At 42.6% G+C, this 20,772-nt stretch overlaps 1 protein-coding gene across 1 annotated transcript in view; it reads left to right on the forward strand.

The window, feature by feature from the left end:
• The window catches only part of LOC149340431 (atrial natriuretic peptide receptor 1-like), a 238,511-nt gene that overhangs the window by 190,313 nt on the left and 27,426 nt on the right, over nucleotides 1-20,772 (forward strand). The window contains exons 11-15 of the mRNA XM_089549200.1: nucleotides 3,800-3,904; nucleotides 11,508-11,745; nucleotides 12,900-13,055; nucleotides 16,257-16,425; nucleotides 19,754-19,903. Coding sequence (XP_089405326.1) covers nucleotides 3,800-3,904; nucleotides 11,508-11,745; nucleotides 12,900-13,055; nucleotides 16,257-16,425; nucleotides 19,754-19,903 — 818 coding nt within the window. The remainder of the gene's footprint in view (nucleotides 1-3,799; nucleotides 3,905-11,507; nucleotides 11,746-12,899; nucleotides 13,056-16,256; nucleotides 16,426-19,753; nucleotides 19,904-20,772) is intronic.

Here is a 20,772-nt window from a genome sequence, read left to right on the forward strand (position 1 = left end):
CAGCACGCACCAGTTTTGCGGCTTTTCGCAAATACTTCGAAGAAATATTGAATAGAAGCAAACTAAAAAAAAAAACTGTTGGTGTTTCTGTTCACTTTAATTAAATTTTCTTTCCTGCTCAGCCTTGTCACTTTTTTGTTGTTTATAACAAGTCATAAAAGTAGAGAGGATATAGCTAAAGTCTGCGAACAAGCACCGATTTAATGCTGGTAAAAAATAATCTCTAGTCTTTCCAGCTTCTGTCACCCAGCATGAATTTCGGCTTTTGTTCGAATAATTTCTCTACTAATGACGTTTAACAGGCATTTCGTTCTGTGCGGTTGATTTCCTTGAAACCGAAATATACTAGTTGTTTTTTTCTCTCAGTTCTTGCTGAAAACCTCACTGATATTGTCTAGCGTTACTATCTCAATAGCCGAAGACTTGGTTAAGAACTTACGGTACGCCATGGAGGATAACAGCACTCCTGTATGCCCGCCAGACTCGTCTAGATTCTTCGTGAAGATTCCCGATAACACGCGGGTTGTTGTATGCTGTTCGAAACTATTCGCAAACATGCTATATGGGCTGTGTAGGGAAAATGTGTGACGTCTATTTAGAAGCGAAATCGGTGAGCAAGGCAGTACCTTTTCGAGCAAGTAAATTTTATCTCTCTCTCGCTGGTCGGCTGTGCATTTTTGAGAAAAGCGTTTTGATTCACACCCAGAATGTTCATCCCGTGTAAAACTACAGCCCGGCTGGAGGCCTCCACCATGTTCAGTTTAACAATAGCGGAGTGCGGTTGTCAAGATCAGAACTGTAGCCTCCCTCCTTTCTTTTTTGCGAGAGGGGGGGGGGGGGGGGGGGGGAGAGAGGTGAATGGATTTCTCGCCTTAAATATAATATTAGTTCTGAGTTGCGCATGCACATTAGCCTCTCTATTTTTATGACTACTTTACCTTTAGAATTCGCTGTACAGAGGACATTTCTTTGTTTCTAGCCAAGCCAGTAAAAAGTAGTTTTAATCATTGAATTTTTGCGATCGTAAATAATATCTGCGTATTTATTCTTGAACGTCTATTGCTTTGAAGAAAATCTATGTTTTTTTTTTCGTTCTATAAAACATGAGATGGACGTGCGGTGTACAATCAATACGCTCACGTGTGTGTTATCATTGGTTTGTACTGCGTTAAACGTAGTATAAACCGTTAAACGCATTATGAGAAGTACGTGTAATACCGCTGTATCACTGGGTTCAGCCTTGAAATTTTTCGCTGTCGAGTAGTTCGCTCAGCACTCCAGCCAGCATGTTCTGTTTTGATCCGGTGTGGAGCCCAGTTTCCTCTGGAGAACACTTTATCCGCTACGGCCTCACCACCCCCTCTTCTACCCGTAGCTGTCGGACGCTTTACGAAATTACAAGCCGATAAATAATAAAATTATCTCGTGTTTTTTTCTTTTTCACTAGGGTAGATCGATGGCCCCTGGGACAGAAACACAGCACAGATGCTCCCTCGCATAAATGCTTCTGCAGATTTCTATCATTTGTTTTTGTTTGTGTAACCTGCAACACTAAAGAGAAAAATGGGCTTCCCTTCTTGTTTAATACCAAAGGTCCTTGGCGCTAAAGTTTCCCAACACGTTGAGCGCAACGCACCTGAAATGACAAATCATCTTCCGAGATGTTTTTTGTATTACATTTTGTTGTACGGACTTCTTTACTTGTAGAAGAGTTATGCTAAAGAGTGGGGTCTTAAGATAACTCTCCATTAATCTGTTGTTTATTTTCTTTTGAAAGGTAACACAAACGGTACGTGGGAAGGTTCGAACGGCAATATTACGGAGCCCCTGTTTTTTTCTTCTCTGAAAGCTCACGTGAAAATAGTTTATTTATGGATTTACAGTAAATTTTAATAAACTTCATCTCAACTTATAATAAATCGTATCCGAATATTTGAACAATGCTAGAATTGCTCCTGTATTTATTGCTTTTTCACTACATGCAAGTTAAAAATGCTCCGACGAAGGTAAAAGGGCTCCAACTATCCAGGCACGAAAGGCTGTTTCCTAGAAATTATAGCCCGCATATTATGGTGGGCAAAAACAATCTTCTTTTTTTCGGAGATTGCTAAGAATTTGATGCACAGGGCGAATATTTTTAACGTTTACAGATTTTTATTTAGAAATTAAGAGAAATATGTCTGTACTTTCTGGTCACGAGGATTTCACATCAAGGTGAACATATTCTCTGTGACAACTCAATAAATGGACGCTTTTCTAAAGTTACTTATTCAACTTTTTTATTTCTGAATTTAGAAGGCAAGATGAAATTGCGAATTTCAAGGCCTTCAAGACAGAACGTGAGCCAAGTTTTTAAACTTTTGTAAGCGGCCTTGTGATTAGAAATATATAACATCAAAATTACGCGTATCAAAACTTGTTGAGTCCCCCTTCCCTTGTTGCATATTTATGAAGTGGTGTCGCTGCGCATAGTATCATCGCCGAAATCAGTTAACTGCATCTAGGTCAAACAATACATAAACGCGTCCGTATTTGGAGCACTATAAATGTGACCGACACAACTGTATAAATGTGCAACGCGGAAAAGCCAACTGAGCCAGCTTTCAAATGCGTATTTATAATATTTGAACCAAACTGCCACATTGCCAATACAGAAAATATAAAACTTGGCTCTCCCTCTGGGATGCTGGCCATCAATATTGCAATATAATCTTGCCCCCTAAAATCAAAAATCGAAAATTGAAAGTTGATAACATAATTCAAGTTTATCAATCATCTAATTAATGAGCTGTATAACGTAAATAGCGTCCGCCTTCCTGAACAGTCCACCCATCGACGTATCTCTCGCAGTTTTCAAAAATAAGAACCTGCAAACGTTAAAAAAACCAAACTGTATAAAACCACATGGCGGTGTGTTATTATTTTTGGTGCTATCATTTTATGAAACACAAAAGGAATGACTGTACGTGGGAAGACCTTCCAAATGCATGGAAATTGCTAAAATTGCTTGTTTAGATAGAAAATGCGATGTTCTACTAGACCACGTATGCTGTTCTTACGCAGTTAGCCTGCTGGTACATCTTAAGAACGAAAAATGCCTCAATGCAACAACCGTGGTTCTGTTGAAAAGGGAAATTAACTTTGTGGTAAGGGTCACGCCGACTGCCCTTGTTCGAGTCACCAGGACCATATGTCGTGTTGGGCCTTGGTACATATGCCTAATGCCTTTACTGCAGCAAACGCCAGCTAAGTTAGTGCTCTATATGGCCATTTACTCGTATTCGTAGTGCATTGTTGGTATTACTGGCACCCGCCTCGGTGCCTTAGTGGGTTTTGCGTCCAGCTGCTGATCCCAAGTACGCTGATCCCAAGGGCGGTTACGCGATCACGGTTGAGCGAGTGCCTCACCCGACGACTACTAGATTAACGCAAGCGGCGTTAAGGGAGCGGTCACATGATCGGGGGACCGAGCCACGCTGGAATCGTCAGGGGGCGTGCGTATTATACAAGCTCTCGCTGTAAAAAGTTGTCAATAGACCAGAATCTCTCAACGTTGCCTGCATGTTCGATTTTCACAGGTGCGTGTTCAGCTCCGTTTCTAAGCGCAGGCTTTGTCACATAACTTTATTTCTAGTGGGAACTGCAGCATGCTTGAGCAGAAAAATACTCGTGTTAGTTTCTATGTTTGCACGTATCCATATTTGTCTCTTGAGCTGCCCACTAGAGGGAGTTACGGGACACTAGCTTCATACAGGCGCAGACAGAGCTGTACTCACGCTCATTAATTTTTAATTTCCAGATGAAGGACCTGCAGCACGACCATATTGTCCGCTTCATAGGCGCTTGCATAGAGCCGCCACACTGCTGCCTCGTCAAGGAGTACTGCCCAAAAGGAAGCTTGCAGGTAAGGCTCCTTTCAACCAATGTCATTTAGACCAAGGAATAGGTGCGCGCACGCAAAAAAGGATTAGCTTCAGCAGCAACATGTTTCGTAGCCCCTTTGAACAGCTCGCATGTGAACACAGGTTACAGCTGTGTACGTTTCGGCTGAATTATAACCCACAGGATGATCAACTTGCTGCGCATCACTCACGTGTGAACACCGCCTGCCCCGAGGCGTTTTTCGTATTTTTATTTTTCTTCAGCTTACACCACTTCCCTGAATGCTTTTCACATTGTAAACGGAAATAAGAACACGCGCACCTCATGAAAGCATGTGTGAACTTCGTTCGCGTGGAGCGTTCTTATGGGATTCATCCTGCACAATTTCCTCGCAGAATGAAGCGTTGGGCGCAAAAAGTTAGGAAATGCCAGCCGAAGAGAAACACTGGCAGCATGGTATTAACAAAAAAAGGAAAAAGAGATATTTGTTTGAGTAATTCGTTACCGGATCTGCCGAATGGATAATATAGGGCAATACCTTACTATCTAAACTACATTAATATTCAATATGCCCAATATAACGAAGGTACTCCATTTTCCATTATCCGAAGTGAAAAAGTAGAATCAGAAAGGGCGACATGACGGAAGGGCTCCACCATCTACCATGGTCAAAATGGTGCTTGAAATTAACGAATTTGTTCGGCTTACGGCTTTGTTTCTTCTTTATATTGTTGACCTCTGTGTAACGTTTAGGAGGCCATAGCAATAAGCGAACTGATGAAATGATATTGGTCCATCGAATTCTTATATGCGCTTTCAAATTCTGCTCGTAGTCAAGGTTTCAGTGCCAGAGAGAGATAGAGAGAGAGAGACTCTTTAATGAAATGCAGAGAATTAGCCGCATTTTAACACTAAAGATTACTTACGTACCCACTTTGAAGCACACCGTCTAGAAAGACATATCCCTGGATAAAAGAACAGGAGACTGCGGCAGCCACAATGACTGAAAAACACGAGTCACATGGCACTTAAATCGTACCGTGCATTCACAAACGTCCCCTGCAACCCCCTCGCACCCTCCCAACTAAAATAAATAGATTCGTGCGAAAATACGTGATTTGTGCATGTTCAGAACAGTTCAGAAAAGCGCAAACGTACAAGTCTTCCGTCTGCGTGCTGTCTGCACGAATAAGTTTCTTTTCTCCAGTTCATTAACCTCTTTCTCGTGCACGGAAGCAATGGGAAGCCCGCCAGAGTAAACAGTATCGCGGGCGACTAGCGTATCCTTTCGAGTCGAACCCCTGTCACAGTTTCACAAAGCGCTCGTTTCTTGAACACGGATAGTGTTGTTTACTTTCAGCCTGTAAACTTCGTTTGCCAACACTCATTTCGTTTGGGGGTCTTTGCGCGTCTTGAATGAACATTCCTTCATTTCTTTTCTTTTTTGTCCATTTGTTATGCAAAGGTGCTCAAATGAAAGCCTCCAATGAAAGCTACGGCAGCGCTGTCAAAGGCTATTTGCCTTCCGTTCTTCGTTTCGCCAGAAACTTCTTCCAGCACTGATTTCAGATCCTGATTGGTTTGGGACATCACTTAGTAACTGCCACATAGAAATGAACGGCTGGATGGAATACTTCGTGAAAGTGAAAGTTTACAAAAAACTTTTCCTCCTTTCTCCTGTGCGCCTGTGAAAGTTACTGGTTTGACAATAAACGCAAAAAGATGTGACTTTATTTTTGGGTATCCTTCAAGCTATTTAAAACTTCTGGACCAAAACGCTGCTGAACTCACTGTGTTTATTTTGTTATGGCTGATGCACGTGATAGACTAAGCCGCACTCTAGATACGAGCACCAGACAATGCTGTATTAAATGAGTTTTTGGCACTCTGCTAGACGCCTTACAGTGACGCGATTGCATCTTATTGTGCGCATGATCATCCCTAACTTGTCCCCTCTGGGGGAACAAAATGGTGTGCAGATTGTGTCGTCAATTTATTAATGCGCTGCAGCACGGCATGACTCGACTTGTAAGGCCTTCATGACTTTAGACTGATATTATCCTCTATTTGTTTGATAAGGAGTTGTGTCAATATTAGTAATGTTTATTATGTCACTCATGTATTAAAGCTATGCAGAAGCGTTTAGGACTACTTTAACATCCGATGTCTGTGCTCACGAGTTCAACAACGTTTCATTATAGTCGTGATGCAAGTTTTACTCGCTTTTTAGAGCTCTGACGCAGATGTACGAAAAGCAGGTGAGTCAAAGGAAACGCACTAATTTGAAGCAATAGCTGTCAAAGGTAGTTGGACAACGGTCACTTTGCAAACTTTCGCCGTTGTTTTTCTATGACTCTTGGTGGCAAAAATGTTCCATAGTGTTTTTTTGTGCTCTATTCTAAGCATTCACGTCCTCTCTCGGAGAACAGTGGGCCACCGGAGGCCCCAGACTGATTATATTACTATGCCCGTCTCGCTCCACAGAGCTCGTTGTTCTGGCCTCCTAATCCAATTGCGCCATCCGAAACAAGCAAACAGGTCCAGCGCCCCTAGCGGCCTGTGTATAAGGAGCTGACAACACCGTTTGAGCTAGGAGGCCTCGCACAACGCGGCAGCATTGATTTTCAAGACAGTGAAGCTGTCATTTTCGTATGAAGTTAAAGGTACAGCGAAACTCGGCCCCTATCTTGGTGAGATAGAAGTGGCGCGCTCGTGTTTTTTTTCTTTTCTATTTTGGCTCGAAATTATTATTCCAATCTCTAACATTCAAATGACGCGTGAGTGCTTTATAAACAACCTGCAGAGAAAATTAAACTACAGCCCATAAATAATGAGAAACGTATAAGTTCCCTTCTTATTACGAAAAGTGGCAGTAGATCTCCTGAGCACCGGTTTCAATAGTGCGAGGCTAAGTTTACGAGAAGCTAGCGGTACCTACCAGAAAAACTGCTTTTTTACACATACTTGCAAGAATTGTGCTGGTTTGTGTATGTTTCGTTTGACACAAGATCATGCTAATACGAAACCGAGCATGCTTAAAAACATACACAATACCTAGGCACCCTGTGGTGTTCAGGAAAGAATATTCAATGTTTTAAACATATGAGAAAAAACAAAAATATGCCTTTTTAGTGTTACAGGACGCATAATAGTACTTCGAACTTTTTTGTTCTGGTAGCACGACTGACACGGCTCTTTAAGAATCATGCACCTTTCAAGTTATTAGGCGTTTGCAACTGACGTATTCAAATTTGTTGTTACCTAAGTTCCTCCCTATACGTCGCTGGTACTGAAACTTCCTAACGACGAAGTCTCCTGTGATATGGTTTCTTTATTTTTTTTACAAATAAAGCTGGAACTCCAAGAGAGATGAAAAAACAGGATAGTCTTTGAATTACGCAAGACTGCATAGCAAATAGTGCTGGAAGCATCTTCCACAACAAGTCTTGACGGGGCCTAACTCAATACTCTAATGCTGTAGAGTTTTGTCGCAACACTATTCTGAACATCAGAGTATGTATACTGCTGGAGATGAAATCCTCTGGTATTTCTATAGGTCTATTTGATGTCGCGATAAGCCTTTGAGTCAATAAGTGTTAGCGGTTTAGAGGTTCTTTATTTTGTGTGTCTTAGGCCACAATGCGTTGAAACAGTACGCGCAGAAAATTTCTAAACATACCGCTGAGAATTCCAGTATTTGTTCATTCATGGTATCAAAAAGGCCACGCGGCAAACATTTTTTTCGCAGCAGGACAAGTTAAGACGAGCGGTCATATTTCTTTTTGACGTGACTGATGCTCAACGAACCGCACATTATTAAAATTTTGAGAGTCGAAGTTTTTACAGTCTTGTTTTTTGCTGTACCACAACGTTGTTGTGCTGGTAATGCGTTTAGGTCAAAGTGATAGGAAGAAGTGCACGTCGGAGTAGAAAAATACGTCCGACCCGGTCCCAAAATAAAACAAGAATTTTTGTCGTCCTGTCGTTACGAAAGATTTTTTCGTATTATTGCGAAGTTTTCTAGGGTGCGACAAAAGTGGTTCAGTCGGTACGACAGAAGACTGCTTAATACTACAGAAAATCTTGTTGTTACTACAAGAACTTCTGTGTTGAGGTCCAGAAATACTGCAGGAAAATCTGTTGTCACAACAAAAAACTTTGACGTATTTTATGATAGGGATAGGCAATCCTCAAACCAGCGACGCCGTACTGTATCTATAGCTCTGCTCACAACATAATAAGCATGACCTCAAAGTTCACGTAAATATGGGTGTATGCAAGGGCCACGTCTCTTACGCTATAACAGCCTTCTGTACTTCTTGCAGTAAACTTCAGCTGCTGAAAACGTAATTTTTGTGCTTATCTTTTTTAAAGAAAAACTTTTTCATTGGAAAATCGGCTCATAGTATATAACGATTTCTAACGGGCTCCGATTATGCGCGCATGCCTGTAAGGAAAAAAATTTCCGAACTTGTATTAAGAAGGCTTCTTTTATTGTTGTGTCGATAATATTATTTATTTTCTTTTTAAAAACTTCCGTTTTTTTTCGCAAATCCCTACAATTCATCAAACTCACGGAGAAGATACAAAAATTAGGGCTGACCAGTTTGATTGATGCCGAAGAAATGCGATAGCATGCCCATTTCACTCGGAAATCAATTCTTTCAGTTCTAAGTTCATTGCCTTTCACTCCCCAGTAGATATTCCCATTCCGATCCTCTCCGAATTGCGACAGCGCTACTGGACAAAATGGTAGGGCTTGCGAGATACATGTTTCTCTCCTCTAGCAATTAAAGGAGGGGTAGTGCACGCAAGCTTCATTTTTTTTTTTTAACAGCCAGTTGCCATGGAAGGTCTATTTTACGCACATAGGTCTGCTGTTGTCAGAGCAAATTTTGTTCTTAATAATTTACACTTTTCCTGAGTCATTATTCGCGTGGCGACTCCCTCTCGTTCTCTACAGGTATAGAGGGGGAAATGAGAGAGGGGCTAGAGGTCAGTGGGATGGTTGACAGGTCACCTTAAATACCACCTCGCAGGTAGAGGCTTCCCACAGACGACAACGCCGACGCCACCGGACAGATTTCGCCTTCATGGCTCGTGTAATGCTATCGCAATGAAAATACAAAAGCTGTGTGGCGTAAACAACTCGCCTACAAAAAGAAATGTAAGAGAACGAAACCACGTGAACCTCGAATACTCTACACTAGTCTCTAAGCACAGCACCTCCAAATGGTATTGGAAGTACTTTCTGGCGCTTTTTGTGCGGACGGCTGGGTCCCCTGCTTATTCCGGTGAGAACGTGGTGAATAAAAATAACCAGAATTTAGAGGAAGCACGTTGCGCGAAAGCGGGGGAATGGAATGAGTTCACGACGTTCAATATATAGATTACTCGTTCTCGATCACCTTTACTCGAACATTCGTAGCGACTTCGCCTTATCACGTGTGCTGGCTATATAAAGCGATAGGTAAGAAAAGGCGGCAAAGTTTGTTTATTTATATGCCCGTGAAAAGCACAGCGGATGTGTGGTAGCTTCAGTACGGTGGTACATATGTAGTCTTGCAATTCAATAGCGAATATATTGAATTGATTAATTAGCTGAACTAAAAAAATAAAAACAAAATCCATGAAAACTCCCATGGAAGGATTAATAAATTTAAATTTAGATTCATAACAACGAATAATAAACAATGAAAATGTGTGATATTTCCTCTGAAGGAGCGAGTTTTAAATTGTGTCTGCCGGGTCATGTGGCCGAATATAAAGAATATTATTTCTGTCGTGCCTAGTCTTATATTTTTGCTTAATTATGCTCTGTAATATTCCCAGTTTTGAAGAGGAATGATTAGCGCTGACTTTAAGGTCTGTAATTGAAATCTAGACAAGTGGGCTCGAAATAGTTCGCGCGGCTCTTAAATTTTTCTAGTACAATACTGTCCTGTGTGCTGTTAAGATGACAAATTTACTATAAACGACTTTTCTTCCGTGAGGTCCGTATTTTCCGATATCGAATAATGTCTCACTGCACGAACAATTTTCCAAGAATATAGGACAGGCCCCTACTTCTCCCCACTTTCTTGAGGTGTTCAAGTTTTCGGACGCTGCAAACGCAAATACTTGGTTTATGATACACATTGCCCTACTCTCGTAGAAAGAACCTTCGCTTGGATACAGACGTGCATTAAATAAACGAGGAGATTTTCCGACAGCCACCCGTGCAAAGCGAAGATAACCGTTTTTAAAAACGACGGGCATCTCTTCGGAAAGAGAATGCACTATGCAGAGTTTCGCAGCAATATCCGCTAAGGCAAAAGCAAGCTGATATCAGAAAAAAAAATTTCCCAGTTTTAAGTAGGCATTTTTGCGGAAACTATTTGTGGGACCTGTTTCTCGCAAGCAGCACGCGATTCACGAAAAACGCTAAATTGAGGTTGTCGCGAAAATTAAGTCATTTTCAGTGAGTCGCACACCAATTATCATCTTCAACAGGTGAACAGGAGAAAACTTCAGAGCAGATGTGGTAATGAGTTCCCCTTCTTATTATGAAAATAATACAATGGTAGTTGGAACGCAGAATTAGAGTCAGACTTGCAACCGTATACTTACATAAAGGGCATAATTTCTTGCCGCATACCTTCTGCAGTCCTTTTCCTAGCCCATTAATGAGAAGCTGAGACCATCGGCGCTCGGGTCGAAGGCATCTGCTTGAAATACAAGTGAGAAATGCTCTTCTCAATGGCTTTTTCTTCATTTTATTCCCTGATGTGGGGAGCTAACAGCACGTTCGAGGTAATCAAGCGCCCTGGGACTCATTCTGAACGCTCCTGTTAATGAATCAGTTCTGATCAATAATGAAAGCCACCTGAAAGCGAATGCCGCCGACTTCTCAGATCTTGGAGAAAAGAAAGCTGCGAGTACGCGAACCACAAAATTTTTGGATTTTGTTTTACGGTATGAAAGTTCTGAACTCATTAAAGCGAGGCTTTCTCGATCGCATATCCTGCGGAGATAAGGTGAGTTTGTGTGCAGTCAGAAGGAAATAACGAATTTAAAAACATTTTACCCTTCCCGTGAGCCTCCTCTCAGGTTTTCGTTGCTTATTGCTGGTGCAGCTATTCTGTTGCACCGAAAGTAAATGTATAAAATTGTGTTTCGTCGGAGTAAAAACATCCTGCAAAAGTGAAAATTTGATTCAAAGTTCTCATGCAGGACAATTAGACCAATATTATAGAGATTGTGAACGCTTAAGAGCACCATCATCAACAGCGCTTGCGGAAAACTGATGTGTACTGTGTATGTGTATACATGTGCACAAGTGTGAAGTGTATATATCAGACTTACCGCCACCCGCAAAACAACACGAACGCTCGAGCGCGATGCCCGGACTGTCATTGGTACTCGGAGCGTTCGGCGCTCGATCCGAGTTTATTCGAGGGTGTCGTCAAGACATTCACTATTGCCAGTCGCCACAAATAAACATTCTCGTACCCAGCTTCAACGCCACATGCTCGAGCCTTCGCGCTAAGTTTGCGGGCTGCGCTACGCCCACTCACTTCCAATGTGCTGAATCGTTATCACTATTCTCAAATACTTATACCTACTATCCCTGGACCTGCGCTCAGGACATTCTAGAGAACGAGGAGATCAAGTTGGACTGGATGTTTCGCTATTCGCTGATGCACGACCTGGTGAAAGGCATGGCGTACCTGCACAACAGCGAGATTCACAGCCACGGCAACCTCAAGTCGTCCAACTGCGTGGTCGACAGCCGCTTCGTGCTGAAGATAACTGACTTCGGACTGCACAACTTCCGTTCTTACGACGAGAATGAGAATGAGGACACCTACGCATATTGGAGGAGTACGTATGCCCTTTTCTGCGCAAATAGGCACGCACTGATGCAGAGCAATTACGCAGAGCAAATATACTTAGAGTATAATACGTGGCGTATTCTTCAGTAACGACACATGAAACCTCTAAGAACGGGGATAAACTAAAAAAAAGGCCGAAAAGCAGTGTACAGAAAGCAGGTTAGCTTATTAGCCTGATTAGTTATATAGCGAAACAGAGAGATTTGAGTCCTGGATTTCTTATCAGATAAAAATGACAAGGTAACCCGAAGATGACACTGCTGCACATGTTTGCAAGAAGAGTTCTAGCAGTGCGTCTACAATATTTTTGCCGACTTGCGTGAAAAGTGAGCACTGCCTCAGGTTTGCATGCATTTCGTTCTTAAATTAGAAGACTGAAGAACCAAACGCGCCTCTGCAATCTGCCATGTGCCCAGAATTTAAACCACTTTGTAGAAGTCCACACTTGCAAAAGTTACCATTTCCTTGCAATGTATTTTTTTTTATTTTTCTCTTCTAAAGCATCACACTGGCCGGCTATGTGGAGTTTGCAACTAAATAATAGTATTTCCTACACATGTACGACTTTGCAAACTAAGACTGCATAAAAAAAATCATACGAAGAAGCGCATTGGCTGGCGCTCGTATAAAACCTCGCATGCACAGTCGTAGAAACGTTCAGTTCATGACCATTCGAATATAAGAAACCTAGAATAAGTCGATTTTAAAACCTAACTGACAGAGTCGCATAAAATTGGCTGCAAATCTCACTATTGTTTCATTATCAACGAGTGCACGTACACGCGTCTCCTTTTCTTCAGGTTTCTCAGTGCGCATCCCAGTTTCATGATTACGTATTGTGTTTTTAGTCTCCTTCCCACTTTTTATTTGCCAACAAAAATGGCAAGCATTGCCTAGGCTCTGCATTAGCGAGAATGTACCCATAGCATCAGACATTTCGATGCCGCATAGGTAAACGACAGAAACGACCTGTTCGTTCTTCGTTCGTCCTGACCAGTCTTGTGCCTTGTATCATCGAGTCAAGAGCTTAGTCCCCACAGACGATTGTTGCATACTTAGACACTTGATGTTGGATGAAATGCCCGAAACAGTTGCTAGAAAGCATAGCTGATATAGTTTTTTATTTATTTGTGCTAAACCCAGGAAAGCTATGGACAGCACCCGAGCTGCTGCGGTCTCAGGGGTCGCCTGTGAACGGAACGCAAAAAGGCGACGTCTACTCGTTCGCCATCATTGCTCATGAGATCGCCGTTCGCCAGGGTGCATTCTACTTGGGGAATATAGACATGAGTCCCAAAGGTAAGTTCTCCATGCTATACAGCAAGTCTTAATATTGGTACTGACGCCGTTGCGCAGTTTTGAGAAGCATTTGGCAGAAAAAGAACTTTACCTCGATTACTCAAGCTTTCGCGCCTTTAAGCGATTGTTATTTCTACTCTATGTGCACTTTCATATAAAAGCAGGAGCCCATAGTATAATTTATACAATTTTGGAAAATAGTTCTCGGCAATTCAATCCCGTGTGCCCATTTTAAAGGTTCTTTCACCCACGGGCACTCGTGGGCTTCGGGAGTATATCAGCTACTATCGACTATTTTTTAATTCATTAGCTCCGAGCAGCCCTTGTAAAAAAAAAAAAAGGAGGGCTGCTTTATCGCCAGACAAAGATATTTTACAGTTGTAATATGGAAATTTATGGAACGGACTTATTGCTTGCCGCCGATTCTGTCTTTTAGATCATTAAGAGCAAGCCGACCTGATGGTTGTTGTGTGAACAATTAATCATGAATATCTACCAAAGTTAAAAAAAAAAATCTCCGCTCGTTGAATAGTAAGCCTGCACGAAGGAATAGTGAAAATAAAACGTAAAAGAAAATACCCCAACGCCTTGTCTCTTTTCCAGGAACTACTGCGAAACGCGAATCCAACCAACGGTCTGTTTCAGTCATCCGTTCATTTACGGCGAGCTCAAGCGAAACCCCTCATAATATCCGCAACGGCAGCGTTCGCCCAATACGAGCACCAAAGCCCGCAGCCCCGCTTGAGCTTCGGGTCGCAGCAGATATCCGAGATACCGCTTGGGACAGTGGGGTAAAGAACGGCGGGGGAACAAAGCAGCCTGTGTAGAGGAAGGGTTTAGGAAACCGAGACGCAATCCTTTATCGGGCAGCTGCAACCAAATCCCCGGGCGATTTGACGGTTACGCGTTCCCGGTACCCTGTGGAACGTAATTCCGACAGTGTAGGATGAACGGTACACAAACCGCGCTCGTTTCTTTCTCTCGCTGCCTGTCGCCTATCGTCGTGCTCTGCGACGATCGGAGAGAAGGGAGATGCTGAGATATCGGGTGAGCTTTTGTTAACGCGGCGCGTTCTGCTCGTCCAAACTACAGTAAGGGGTGAGCGCGTTCGAAAATTGCACGAACATTTGTTTTTCATGAAAATTTGCATGTGGGTCGCAATTACAAGTTTCGAAGTTGGGAAAGGTAGACGTAGAAAAAGTTTGCCCTTGTCGAAGTTTTGTCTTTTCGGCAAAAGTATCTGCGACGCGTTGTGTAAAAACAAATTCTTTGGAGTTTTTCGCGGTTGTGGGATCGTTTGTTCCACTTTTCAGGAAGTAACTCTGTCGTTCGATTGCGGTGGAGAATGGCTGCTTTTAAATATAGTGAAACAATGGGCGCTATCGAATGTTCTCAGCCCTAGAACGCACGAAAGATGGCGAACACAATTATCGGCATGCATGGTGCATAGCGAACATTTGCAATTCAATATCCCCTTTGCCAAAAAAAAAAAAAGGAGGGGCGGACAGGAGAGAAACATACACAGTGAGAGGGAATACGCCATCAGCGAAAAGTTTCAAGCAGTTCTCTGCTGATCCCGCAGTTTTTTTGAGCACTTTTACTCGTTTTTGAATACAAAACATTTCAAAAGATTCTTCAGGCGAATTCGTTTATCGCTGCCTCTTAATAAGAGTCCTCACAAAGATACGAGAATTTCCAGTTATTTCGCCCGCAATAAATCGTTAAATGAGAACATCCAGCAGTAAATATTAAAAATTACTGGTGATCTTACAACACAATTCTAGTTTGTAAGCCCTTATGAATTACTTTATCTTGCACCAGTGCTTTGCATTCAGTAACCAATTCGCCCGAAGGAAAGCCTTAAAGTGCGCTCCTTTGCTAGTACTTCTGGGCAACGGCTGCGTAACGGGCAAGGGCTGCGTTTCTTCGTCCGCTTTCTTCGTTCTGCGCTCGGGTCAGCCTGTGCTGCCTAAGCTTGTAGTGCTAGGCTGGGAGCCAGCTAGTAAGATACTTGACTTATTTGTGCCTTCAGAACACCGGTCGCCATACCTCAGTGTTAGACAGCGTAAATAAAAGGCAAATGCAGGAAATGTACAGCATAAGGTGTATAACAGAAAAAGCTTGGGAGCTCTTACATGGAATCATCGAGAAACATCAGGCTGTTCGGAGTTATACGTGGCAAATTTACCGATGTGTTCATGGCGGGGGTTGTTCATGTGAGCATTGTTTAAAGGCTTAGAAATGCGTGAATTACGACACAGCTCGCGAAACTATAGCTTACGGACTCTGGCAGTGGAGTATTGCGTATTGCGCTATGACAGAGAATATACGGCTGCAGACGTTTTTAAAAGCTATAGAAGTCAAAAATACTTCATAGATATAAAAAAGCTTTAAAATAAAAATTGAACAAAAGCATCATTACTAAAAATACTTGCCGTGCTCGTCCTGTGTTTTGGCATTCTTTTTTTGAAAATCTGGCAGCATTGAACTACTCTCTCAAACCGCAATTTCGATTGTCCCCTATTCTTTCATGTGATCGTCTCCTTCTGCTAAACCCATCTTTACGCTTCAAAATGGTTGCGGAGCATGTTCACAGCGTTAAAATGAAAACTGCTCTAAGATTTACGACACCTAGATGAAAATTTTCCGCAGCACATCTAGGTTACGGTTTGTGGGCCTTCAATGTCGCAGAGCTACTCAGGCTATGAGGGACGGCGTAGTGAAGGGCTCCGGAAATTTACACCGTCTGGGTTCATTAGCGTGCACTGACATTGCACAGTACATGGGCCTCTAGAATTTCGCCTTCGTTGAAATTCGACCGCAGCGGTCGGCATCGATCCCACGTCGTTGGGGTCAGCAGCTTAGCACCAGACACCTACTTACATCCAAAGGCAACAAGATTCTTTTCGTTTTTTATTTGTGCTAATTCTGTTAAGAGAGTAAGGCAAACTTAGGCACGCCTTGATGTTGAAACAAGAGCTGCTCCTCTGTTTCTTCGCGGTTTGTAGCCGAAAAACCTCCACTGTCAGAGAGGCATGAGAGAGGATGGCAGCCATCCCCACCAGGTCCTCTCACTGCCACGCAGGAGCAAATATTAGCTGTGCATTCACTGGTGTTGTCGTCTGATCCCTTAAGTATTGTTTTGGTACCTTTATTGTGTCTTCCGTATAAGAACACTGTTTTTGTCGTCTCTTTTTCTAGAGATTGTGGAACAAGTTATTTCCGAGTCGAAGCCCCTGTTCCGGCCTGTGTTTGATGAGATCGACTGTCCAGACGAAGTGCGCCAGCTGATCACCAAGTGCTGGGCTGGAGACCCCAATGAAAGACCAGACTTCCAGACACTCAAGCCCCTCATCAGAAAGCTCAACAAGTAAGCAAACGTCACGACGAGAATTGACGTCTACTGCTCCGCGACGCGATTTCGAAGTGGTCCAGTTCTTAAGTTCTCCTAATGTGCCCATAAGTCACTGCAGGAAATGGAAGAATTGCAAGCGGCATTACACCCTGAACCCTGTGCGACTAGTTCGTGCTCTTTTTCTTAACTTACCAGTTTCGTCCAAGCTTTTGCTGCAAATGTCTTTTCCTGTGATTTGTGGCTTGAACATGTAACCGTTCAAATGATGTGTTCACTTTATATTTTCTTTCGTGGGGAAGGGAGCACGTTAGGCCGGTCACTCAGCTTTCTTTTCTTACCTCCGCCGCCCTATGTGCGACAGAAAATAAAAGCGTTCTTATCTATTAGGGTTTGTTTCGTCTGTTTCGTTTGGATTTCGATGTACGATGATGTTCTAGTAGATGTATGGTGGGATAACTGATTTTTTTGTGTGTTTAAAAGAGGGGCACTTCTGTCCACGAAAACACAGGGCTTTTACCACTTACATCCATTCAAAGCACAAGTGTTTCATAAACTTCTAAGCGCTATATTCCTCCACTAAGTCTTCGAAATTTTATGTTTTGAAAGAAAGGCTTGAACTGCAGAGGTCAAGGTGGGCCTCGAATCGGCCGCGAAAAACCGGGCTCAAGGATGGTAGGCAGAAAGTGGGTCCTTAATGGTGCTACCAAATGATCAATTCAATGGCGTCTCGAAACCCATCCCGAGAGCACGGGCATTCACTTGCCATGGCTTCTCTTCTGTTTTACTGACGCAGTAGTGACGATGGCGTCAAAAATTTTAGAAATAAGCGTGGGATCTATGGACAATAACACCTCCTAGACACATGGGCCTCTCTGTGGCCGCTGCACAAAGCCACAACAATTCAGGAACGTTAGGTGGTCGAATACCATTATAACTGTTTTGTCAACTGTGAGTTTAAAACGTCTTTAAAGTATTCAGCATGCTTCCTTAGTTTGGCGGCGTAGAAAATTTTATGATGATGATATTGATGATGTCCTCAGGCATAATGGCACATACCCACGGCGAGGGATTGGCCAGGGCGCATAAGAATAAAGCCCGTACCATAGACGTCACTTCCTTTTCTTTTTGTCGGCTTCATTCCCTACGTTTCCAGGAAGGTAGGACCAGGTAAACGTAATTCACTTGCTGGAAGACCATGCCCTCGAAAATTTCTGCTGCATGCAGCATGAAGCCGAACTTTTGCGCGACCGCAAGCAACTAGGAGCTCCCCAAGCTCGGACACTACGTTTGTGCTGAAAGGCGGTCGTTGGAATAGAATTCTGCTGTATTATTTGTTTGAAATGTCTGTTCGCACAGGGCATCAGGGCGCCCACAGTATTATTGGTCTTAGTACCAAGACTTTAGACATCAAAATTACTTAAATCATGCGCCTTAGAACAACACATACGTGAAACCAAGACACATACCTTCATATCGAATATGTGTAACGCTGCTTATTAACGATATTTCTTTAAGTGTTTGAAAGGCTGCATGCTGGGGTAACTTTTTTTTAACAGAAACATATGGTTTTACAACACTGATAATGGAGGTGGCTTTGCGGGCTGAAAGCAGGAAGAAAAGATGCATTTAATATTGCATTCGTTTCCTGCTCTTCGGTTTTGGTTCTGTGGCTACGAAAGCATTGCTTGATGCAGGTAGACGGCGTTGTTTGAAAACACTCCATTGTGAATCGACTCCGTCTTCTATACTTAAAACTGCATATCGGTAAAGTCGCTTCACAAAAGCTAGCTCTCGGCGTTGCTTGAGGGCGATGCTAAGTCACCTCGCGAACTAACTTATCATGAGTGTCTGTTATTCAAAGGTAAGTAGTGATGGCTGTTGACAAGAGGACTTCAATATTCATGATACTGAGGTCGTCTTTGGCCTGCGCGGACGCGGTTTCCGAAAGCCAGTGAAGAAGGTGGTAAGACAGAGATGGAATTTATGAAAAATTCAGGCTTGTCGTAGGTGTACAACTGAAATTGCGTTATCTTCGGGCAGAAAAACTCTGGAGCGTTTAATCGGTCTTTTTTCTTTCTTCGAATTAAGCTGCATCGAAGCTTAGAAATTTAAGCAGTCGTAAACTAGCATTGGTCAATAGAAAGTGCATTCCTTCCGGCTACTTGGTAAGGCTCATGTTACTCTTATGGCGCCATCACCGGCTTTAGCCACTAATGATATCGCACTAGTCGCACAAGCGTATTTTATTTCAAGGCGTCGCGTACTAACAAAGCTAATATGTTTTCATATTCGTGTACTGATAGCACTCAGCGTGCTTCACGCTGTGAGAGAAGCTGACTGAACGGGGAGAAATTCACTTTCATTTACAAGTGTGAACCTGGTGTTTTAGAGTTGCGGAGACAATGCATTGTTAAGAAGGAAATTCGCGGTCTCATCGCGAACCACAGTTTCATCCATGTTCTTGTGCAGTCTGTGGTCGTCACTTGAGGATCAGGTCATGAAGTTGGAAAGGAAGATTTATCCCATTCTACCATAGGCGCCTACATGTATCCAACTGCGCGGCAGGAGCTTCAGCTTAGAAGTTTCGGTTATTACTGCTGCTCCGATAAATAAGCTACCCGTTGTTTCGCCGCACAAAATAATAATTTCAGCAAATATTTTCCGAGCCTGTTGGGCGCCTACTTTTCCAATGTCTCTACGAGACTGTAAGCATTTATGCTTGAAAGTGACCCTTAGTTTCCAATCTACTGCTACAGGCAGAAAGAACAGGGATGCATTACAATATGAAATTATGTATTTCGGTAGCCATTTCTCCTCAACTATAACATTGTGGTCAAACACGCAGCCTAAAAATATAAGGTCATCAAAGCAACTGTTATGGACCCATGGTTTGTATTTCTTAATAAGTATTTACGTAGCCATTTATGGTCAACTATAACCTTGTGGTTAAACACGAAGCCTAAAAATATAAGGTCATGAGAGCAACTATCAGGAACCCATGGTTTGTATTCCTTAATATAGCCTAGTTTCTAGTGAGCCCAACTAATAAACGTATAAATACTGCTAAAACATGGTGTTTCAACCTATCTTCTAGTAAGAACATCAAAGGCAATCGCTTGGAAATGCAGTACGAGGAAGGCACAATGCGTGAATGCACTTACAACTTCGACTACCTTCTGATATCAAAGAAACTTTCCGCTCAAGAGGCTTTTGATCGAAGGAGCTTGAGCAAGTTGTGCATTTCGTACAGAGCTAATGCCCTATGTTCAGCGAGTGATTATATCGTGGAAATAATCAACGTGCGTGGTGGACTGCATTCTCATAATGAACGCCTCTCCGACAGGGAGTCTGAAAGCGGCAACATCCTGGACAACCTGCTGTCGAGAATGGAGCAATACGCGAACAACTTGGAGTCACTGGTGGAGGAGAGGACGGCAGACTATCTCGAAGAGAAGAGGAAAGCAGAAGAGCTGCTTTATCAACTATTACCAAAGTATGCTCTACGTAGTGTTATTTTTACCGGAAGTACCTTGCAATTTAAGAAAGAAGGTATCGGTCACTTAGGAAGCTACTTTGCAAAACTACAAATTAGTCGTCTGAAGGCGTATTTAAATTTCATTTTTTTAGCACTTTTCTTTCATTCGAAAACTCAGTTCGGTATCTAGGCGTGAAGTAAGTGAAAGGTGAATATTTTACTGTGAAAATACTGTCGCAATCAAAGTGACGACGTCGCATAACGCCTCACTGATCTTAACTTGGCTGCCGGGAAGGACGGAATAAAACAGGAAGATTTTAGTTTTTTTGTTTCATTGGCCGTTTTTCGAACGATGACATGTTATTCATGACCACGTATTAACTGAGCGTTACGTCCTCAAAAATGCGCCGCACCAGTAAGCATCGCTACTTTTTCATGATTCCTTTATGTCAGCACGATGTACATAATGAACCAGAAAAGAACCGAAAGGTAACACTGCTTGATTTGCCGTAGTGTAATTATTGTAATTATGCCGAAGCAAGTGTAATTATTCATATACTGTCTTTAGCCATTATGAAGTTCATGAACCTTAAAATGAAGAAGCGAAAAACACGTCATTGAAAATGAATGGGTTTTACTAAGCACATGCCGGTCCCCACTGCTAAAAAGAAAAAGCCAGAAAGAGCTAGAGTCACCGCTGCAGGCGCGTCTGCGATCATCGAATGGCTGATGCACACACCGTAGTGAAGTCATTTGTGTGTACACAGTACCGCATATATTATGTGTCAGCGTCACCAAATTTTGAACGCCCAACAAGGTTTTAAACCATTACTTGTCTAATGTGCATCGTTCTGCATAAACTTTACTGTAAATTATTGTGGCTATAT

This window comes from Amblyomma mixtum, chromosome 6 (assembly GCF_055824585.1).
Source record: "Amblyomma mixtum isolate Tamu chromosome 6, ASM5582458v1, whole genome shotgun sequence".
Lineage (NCBI taxonomy): Eukaryota > Metazoa > Arthropoda > Arachnida > Ixodida > Ixodidae > Amblyomma > Amblyomma mixtum.